This window comes from Hibiscus syriacus, unplaced genomic scaffold (assembly GCF_006381635.1).
Source record: "Hibiscus syriacus cultivar Baekdansim isolate YM2019G1 unplaced genomic scaffold, ASM638163v2 tig00116951_pilon, whole genome shotgun sequence".
Lineage (NCBI taxonomy): Eukaryota > Viridiplantae > Streptophyta > Magnoliopsida > Malvales > Malvaceae > Hibiscus > Hibiscus syriacus.
This window is the reverse complement of record NW_024063482.1, coordinates 2,964,100-2,971,503: the sequence shown is the minus strand read 5'-3', so window position 1 is coordinate 2,971,503 and position 7,404 is coordinate 2,964,100. Positions and strand designations below refer to the sequence as shown.

The 7,404-nt window shown below is 37.2% G+C and overlaps 1 protein-coding gene across 1 annotated transcript; it reads right to left on the bottom strand.

The window, feature by feature from the left end:
* Positions 1 to 913: 913 nt before the first annotated feature.
* Positions 914 to 5,214, bottom strand: LOC120188701 (nicotinamide adenine dinucleotide transporter 1, chloroplastic-like). The gene is made up of 9 exons (XM_039192113.1): positions 4,846 to 5,214; positions 4,654 to 4,749; positions 4,460 to 4,566; positions 2,795 to 2,843; positions 2,542 to 2,651; positions 1,962 to 2,056; positions 1,773 to 1,861; positions 1,591 to 1,685; positions 914 to 1,404 (listed from the first exon to the last, which is right to left on the bottom strand). The coding sequence occupies exons 1-9, from the start codon at positions 4,913 to 4,915 to the stop codon at positions 1,183 to 1,185; spliced, it is 933 nt and encodes a 310-aa protein (XP_039048044.1). The 5' UTR covers positions 4,916 to 5,214; the 3' UTR covers positions 914 to 1,182.
* Positions 5,215 to 7,404: the final 2,190 nt, after the last annotated feature.

The following is a 7,404-nucleotide window of genomic DNA, read 5'->3' as shown; positions in this document are numbered from 1 at the left end:
TGAAAGCATTGCACTCTTCTAATGGCCCAAATATTTTTGATGGAAAAGACAATGATGATAGGTTAAAGCGTAGTTGTTTTATCCTCGATGTCTCTTCCTCCTACATTCATGGTGATTGATGTCTTGAACTAATAATGTGGATAGCGGCACTTGCTGTTAGAGATGCAAATAGTCGGATTTAAATTCGATCCGGATCGGATAAAAATTGATCCGGTTTTTTCACTAAGCTAAAAAATCGGTTTATAAAAAAATCGGTTCGGATCATAATCGGTTTGGAGGGTCGGATGATGTAACCGGTTTCGGTTTGAAAAAACCGGTTTTTAATCCGGTAAAAAATCCGGTCATCTAATTTTTTAAATCTCAGACCGGATTTTTTTTCCGGATAAAAAACCAGTTTTTTATCCGATTTTTTTCAAACCGGTTTTTAATCCGGTAAAAAATCCGGTCGTCCAATTTTTTCTCAAACCAGTTATACTATCCGGTTTTAAAATATCCGATCCGATTTAAAAAAACCGTTTTTTCCCAAAACCGGTTTCGGATATTTTTTGCGCAAAATCGGATATTCGGATTTTTTATACACCTCTACTTGCTACTACATATTTTTCTTCTGATATAATTTGCAGCACAAATGTCAAAAAGGAGACAACTTTATATGCATAATTGTTGTTATTACTGTTCTGCATATTTTTCATGACTCAGAAGTGCTAATCTGTACCTCACAAGGCCCTCAATAATATGATGAAGGAAAGAAAATATCTAGAGCATTGTAGACGAAGTGAGTTCAATGTCTTAGCAGCTATCAGGAAGTGATGTTATTCACTGTTTAGTGACATACTATGTATTAAAATGAATTGTCTTCGAACTTTTTCGGGTGGCATAATTGTTCAAAATATAAGGAAAGAATATATGTTTCTTTTATGAATGTATTAATTTAAGCTAACAATGTATCATTTTCGTCATTATCATTGTCCCTGTAATACGTCCACACCTTCCTCGGAACCCTTGATCTCACCGGTGTAGGGTGAGGAGAATAAGATGGAATGAATATTGCTAAAAAGCTACCACAAGAATACAAATTGTGACAATGTATCACTACCAAGATGATGCAATGCTGTCGGGTCATATGCCGGGAGACAGGCTATATCCTTGGTTGAGAACGATGCAGCCTCATAACGTGTGAGGCTATGGATCAGAAGGGAAAAGATTGACAAGAAATCGATGAATCATCTCAAAGCTGGTGAAGGTGATAACGGCTGCAGGTGTGGTCCTGATTAGATTTGTTGCACACCCACGGTAGAATCCAGCAAGGCCTTCTTGCTGAAACACTTTTCTAATGCAATCAGCCACACCAGAATAGCGTTTCTCAGAGTGATGCCCCTGTTCCTGAAGCCTTGAACGTACCACCTACATCGTACAAGAATACATGACTAAGCAGAAACTAATAATAAAAACATATCTAGATGCAGCTCTCAAACATTGGTTATGGCTTTGAGCAAAAAGAAAATAATGGCAGATACCCTATCTTTTACATGATAAGTGCAATGCAGCCTTATTCAGAAGAAAGGAGTTGTCAACAATTATCCATCATACCTCATGCGGATAAGTCAATGTGGATGCGAATATTTTGGAAACTGATGACGCAACAGCAACATCAGGTGCACTGAGTTTATCGACCGGAGTGTTATCTGCTAAGAGCCCCATTAAGTTATAATATCTTCAATGAGTAGTAATAGTTAAAATATATATGTTATTAAAAAATTTAGATTATTAACCTTGATTAGCTAAATAGAATTTGATCTTCTCATATGTTGGAAATTGAATGGCAACATGACTAATACCAGCTAATGCAGGGACGAGACCACTGTTCATCACGCAAAAGTACAACATTCAATTCCGGTAAAAAAAACTTGGTTTGAAAAACAGAAGAATTTATCTATTTCTTATGAATGGTGCTACAATACCTGTATAGACCCCGAATACCCTCCTCATGAGCTATTCTCCTCAAAGCAGAAAGCGTACTCCTATAGGGAACCACTCCTGCTCTCATTCCTTGAGTCTATAAAAACAAAGTGACAGATATCAATGCATAATAGCTCTAAATCTATTATCTTTAAGCAGCATCATAATACAGTGAAAAATAGAAAAATCTCAAAACAATCTATCACCCAAAAAAAGTAAACCAAACAGCCTAAGTAACGGTTAATCGGTCATCCACGCACTTGATGCAGGCTGTTATTTCTGCTCAGTCTAAAAGGTTATTACTTGAGTATGGTATGGGCTTCCCAGTTCCTTTACATTTTTTAGAGTTGATGGCCAGTGCAGACAAAAGTATTTGTCATAAGCAACAAAAGCTACAACAGATGAAATTTTCTATATCCTGTAACAAACTACAGCTAGAACAAAACAACAGGCAATATAACTTAGAAATTTAATATAAACCACTATTGCAGCATAAAACATGCCATGCCATCTAGAATTTTAATATCTTTCATCATACGTCATTGCATAGAAAAATATAAAGTACAAACTTGAGAGACGCACTTGAAGTCTCGTCTTCACAACCCAAAGAGGATTTGTACAACAGGTTGTTGCAACTCCAGCACCAGATGCAGCTAGCATGTTAGCACCTACTGAGAGATGATGATTCTCATCTACACATGCATACAAAAGGAGAAAAATGTCGGAAGCTAAAAATAAAATATTCAGGGTAATAGTATATAAAAGAAAATCTAAAAAGCAATAGAAGGGTCTAAAGTAAGGCTGAAATTGCGGATCCTGTGCGCTTGAAACTGACCATTTGAACAAAGGCTGATTTTGAGCTGCTCATACATCGTAAAATATACCTGCAACGTCAATTCAAGCAAGCACCAAAAGTGTGAATAAGAGAACATGAAGAAAAAAAAACCAAAATCCAATGATCAAGGCACGTGTTTCACACTTGCATCAAAAGGAATACATTAATACATAAAAAACAAAAGCACCCACAGAGATCTAAACAAGTGGCTAGGCTTCCTGTTTGAATTACTTGAACCATAAAATCCTAAAATATCGAATCTGAACTTCTCCAGAACAGTGTTCTGCATAGTTGGGAACTTGCCAACTTGGTATTGAAACAGTAAGTACTAACACATCTGCAATAATTTGATTGGCCAGGCAATCAAAATTATGCACGGCGAAGGAATCCCTGTTTTTACATTTGTAACTCAACCTTGTGATTGGATACCTGACACTTCATTAGGAATAGAATTTTGCTTCTCCAGATTCAATTTAGAACAACTACTGAATCAAACAAAACAACTGCTATAAGAACTGAGGCATGCGTTTCACACTTGCATTAAGGGGAATACATTAACACAGAATAACAGAAGCATCCATGGAAACCTAAACAGGTAGCTAGTCTCCCGTTTTGAATATAAAATCCTCAAAATCAAATCTATATTTATCCAGAACAGTGTTATGCATAGTTACGATTGGAATAGCAAGTATCAACATTCTGCAATTATTATCACATTGCCTGGTGAATCATGCATGGAGAAAGAATCCATATTTTTAATTTTGTAAGTCAACCTTCTAATTGGTTACCTAAGTCTTCAATAGAATAAGACTTTGCTTCCCCAGATTCAGTTTAACGCAATTACTAAATCAAACAAAACAACTGCTAAATAGTATATACTGCTTCTTGTTTAGATAATTTACTTAAAAGTGTTCAAACAGGCAGCTTAAATTTCTGCTATCCAGAGTTACAAAGGATAACAAAAGGCGTTGATGATATAAATGTGTTGAAGGGCACTTCCTCCCAACTTAACATCCTCTCTAATAAGGCTTTCTTCATGTATTTGTGAAATTTTAAGCAACAATTTAAACCCAGCACATATCCCAGTTCCCAAATTAAAGAGAAGTGAAAAGAAAAGATAACATGCGAAAAAACTTTTAAAAATGTCCTTGGTTCTCATATTCTAACTCAACCTAGAGCATAACAGAATAAATGTACCTACATTGTGGGAAAGGTGTAACTTGTTTCAGTGTATATATGCAATATGCAACTTTACCCAATTTTTTAAATGAGGTTAAAAGGTTTAGGACAGGATACAGCTCAGAAGCTTAGAAGCCTCTATATTCAGATCAAGCTTGGGAGTGGGTACAAAAAGGGAATCAGCACAAATACATTTTCATCTTGTAATAACTCAAATTAGTAAAAGGAGGGTTTCTTTAATTAAATAATAAGCCGATCATTCAACAAAGCCCCAAAATCTATATCTTTTCTCACACTCAAGGTCTAGTTATCAAGATATAAACATTGGCATCAATAAAAACGGCAAGTAACCCACTTCTTTCATTACAAACCATTGAGATAACAAATGCTGGCCTTTGCGTTTCATGATATCATTCAAGAGCTCTTTAAGACTCTATAAACAGGATTGGAACAGCCTGAAATAGAATCAAGGAATACAGAACTTACAGCCCAATTAGGAAGTAAAGCGAGTACAGTAGGAGCAAGCCCACGGTACATCCCACGCAAGCCTTCCTTCTGAAAGATTTGTTCCAAGCTACCAACTATAAGACTACCTGATCAAATAATTAAACAAACAAAAAAATATATAAAGAAAAATACATTTTTTTCAATTCAAATGAAAGTAAATCAGTATTACATACGTCTACCGGTTGCAGCATTGAGCTTTGGCAGCCCATGAACTTGTAATCTTGTCTTTATAACATCTAAAGGACACACGAATGTTGCAGCAATAACACCTGCACGTGAAAAAAGAAAAAAAAACAAAGAGCTTCAGAAATCAGCTATTGAGATAAAAGGCTTAAGGGGGAAAAGGAACGAAATATTTGAGATACCGGCGGCGGCGCCAGCACCAGCATTGCAAAGGATACCCCTGGAATTAGGGACATGGGAATCATCGGTCATTTCTCGAACTCGTTAAATAAATCTGAAAGCAGGAGAAGGTTACAGCCAAACAAAAGGAGTCCTCTCTCGAGAGGTATATGGCCGAGAACCACGGTCGCATTGCCAGGGGATATAGATCTTTGGTGTGGAGATGGATAATAACCGAGTCGAATCGCCCGAGTTAGGGTTTCGACTTTAGTCGTTTTTGGAATTAGGGTGATCGGGTCCAGAGGATGGGCGTTGTACGATGAGATCGATAAATTGCCATGAGGTTTGGGAAGGAGAGAGAGTTTGGCTTTTGGTTAGTTTATCACATAGCCTGTCAGTTCTCAGCCGGACGATTCGCCGAATATGGGGACCCAATTGAATTAAAATAATCCCTCTAGATAATAAAATAAAAAGGCAACCTTTGCACTAAACCCCCTCCACCTTCATAATTTTACAATTTGGCCCAAACCCGGCACCTATGGCCCGTGCCTGTGGTCCTTGGTACCGCACCTAACCTTCAAATAAAAATTGATTTATTTATTTTCTTCTTGGTCTCGGTATTATTTTGACAATTTTCAATTTTTGATTTATGATCTTTGAAGATTTTTTAAAAATCTAAAATGATTATAATAATTTATTTTAATTTTAATTATTGTATATATTTTATGAATTTAATTGTTTGAGTCTAGATTTTTTACGGATAATAACTCTTCTTTTAACCATTAAAATAAATATGATATTTCTTAATCATTTATAATATACATTATGTAAACATAACTTTTTGAATTTAAAATTTAAACAAAAAATAAAATTCATTTTAATCCCTACTGGTCTCCCAATAAATCATACGATCCTTAGAATTATCTTTGAACATATAATATAGTGTCACGTATTTTTTTCTATAATTCTTGGACTTATGGTTTGATTATATAACGGGTCAACATCCATAAATTTGGGCTTGGCCCAACACCCCGAAAAACAGTGCAAGACATTCTTGACCTTTCAATTCCACCGTCGTCCTCAAAATTCCGCCCATTAAAACCTCTAAAAAAAACCAATAATCTTCTTGTTCACTTAAGCCAGCACAAACTGCAATACTCTTTTTTTTCTTCTTGTTAAATAAAGATTAATAGTAGAATTCCAAACTCCGGCGATTTCTTGGTAACCCAAACTCATACGTGAGACCCATTCTACAAGCCGCCGGCGGAGAGGCGGCACCTGCAATACTCTCTGAGGTATTAACGAAAGGAAATAATTATTACTTTTTACTTTATCTGTAACTAAATATAACTTCTGAGAATTATATTCGAGTGTTTTGGAGCAATATGAGAGTTAACGTAGTTGAATTAAATATGTATAATGTTTAGCTTGTTACAAGTTCCACCTTGTAGAGAACTGGCTTTATTAGTGCTGATTAATGGTGTGAGGTCTCACTAGACTTACATTCTTCTGAAGTGATTAAGAAGATTTACATTTATATCATTTCAAAAAACATTGCTTAATCTTGTTAATGGAAATAAAGGAAACATTAAGAAATATGTAAAACATGTATTGTGAGAAATCTTTACTAATAGTTTTCATGGCTAACCAGGTTTATTAGGCAACACTAGTAACCCAGGGTGAAGGTCCGCAACCAGCTGCTCCCGCAAGGCAAGATCGGATGCCGATTGCGCTACCTCCGGCCATGCCCAAGCAAGCTCCCAATCGAGTGGACTTAGCACGCATTGCTGACTCCCTCAAAGAAGATTGTCAAATCGGCTTCATACGCCATCAGCCCCGTCGCCGCCAGCGGTAACTCTGCACTCAAACGTGATATTTACCCGGCTATGTGATTTGTACATCGGCCAGTTTCGGGCAACCTACAGTAGCTTCAAGCATACCATTGAAGCCTTCACTGTCCCAGTTGAATCTTCTAAGGGAACCACTCAACTACAGTACTGCACAACTTCAGCATTACAGCACAGAGCAGAGCTTCGCTCAAGATCGTTATGATCCATTTCTGCATCACCTCCTATTTGTTATTAAACCAACGCATCTCTTTGGAACCACTGAAGATGTTATTTACATCCCCTTACTAAGCAACATCAATTTCGACAACTTCGCTAACCCATTCGGCATTAACAAATTCATGATGAACGCAGCTTTAGTTCAAGGTCTACTTGACTGCATGGATGACAGAAAATCGAAATGGCGCACTGTCCCGCTACCGCACGAGACATTAGGCCGTCCATTTTGGCTCCTAGATTGGAAACAAGACCAAGCTTACGCATGGAATCCACAAGAAGGACACTTCTCTAAAGAAGATCTCATTTCTGCCCAAATCCTTGGGATTCCCTGCACCCTAAGACTCGGGCCCGAGATGTTGATGACTGCCAACATCCTAACTGCAGACATTATCGCATCCAACTACAACAGGGTCACCACCCGTTGCTTTTACGGCGCTGCTGAGTATAGCACAATATCCCACCACCAATAGTTTCCTGAGCAGGCAATCATTGATGGATATTCGCCCGTTGGTTCGA

Coding starts and splice junctions, on each gene's coding strand:
- LOC120188701 (XM_039192113.1), bottom strand. CDS start 4,915: ATGACCGATGATTCCCATGTCCCTAATTCCAGGGGTATCCTTTGCAAT. Junction 2,844..4,459: donor CTTTACTTCCTAATTGGGCT/GTAAGTTCTGTA, acceptor TTGACGTTGCAG/GTATATTTTACGATGTATGA. Junction 2,057..2,541: donor TTGTGAAGACGAGACTTCAA/GTGCGTCTCTCA, acceptor TTGTTTTTATAG/ACTCAAGGAATGAGAGCAGG.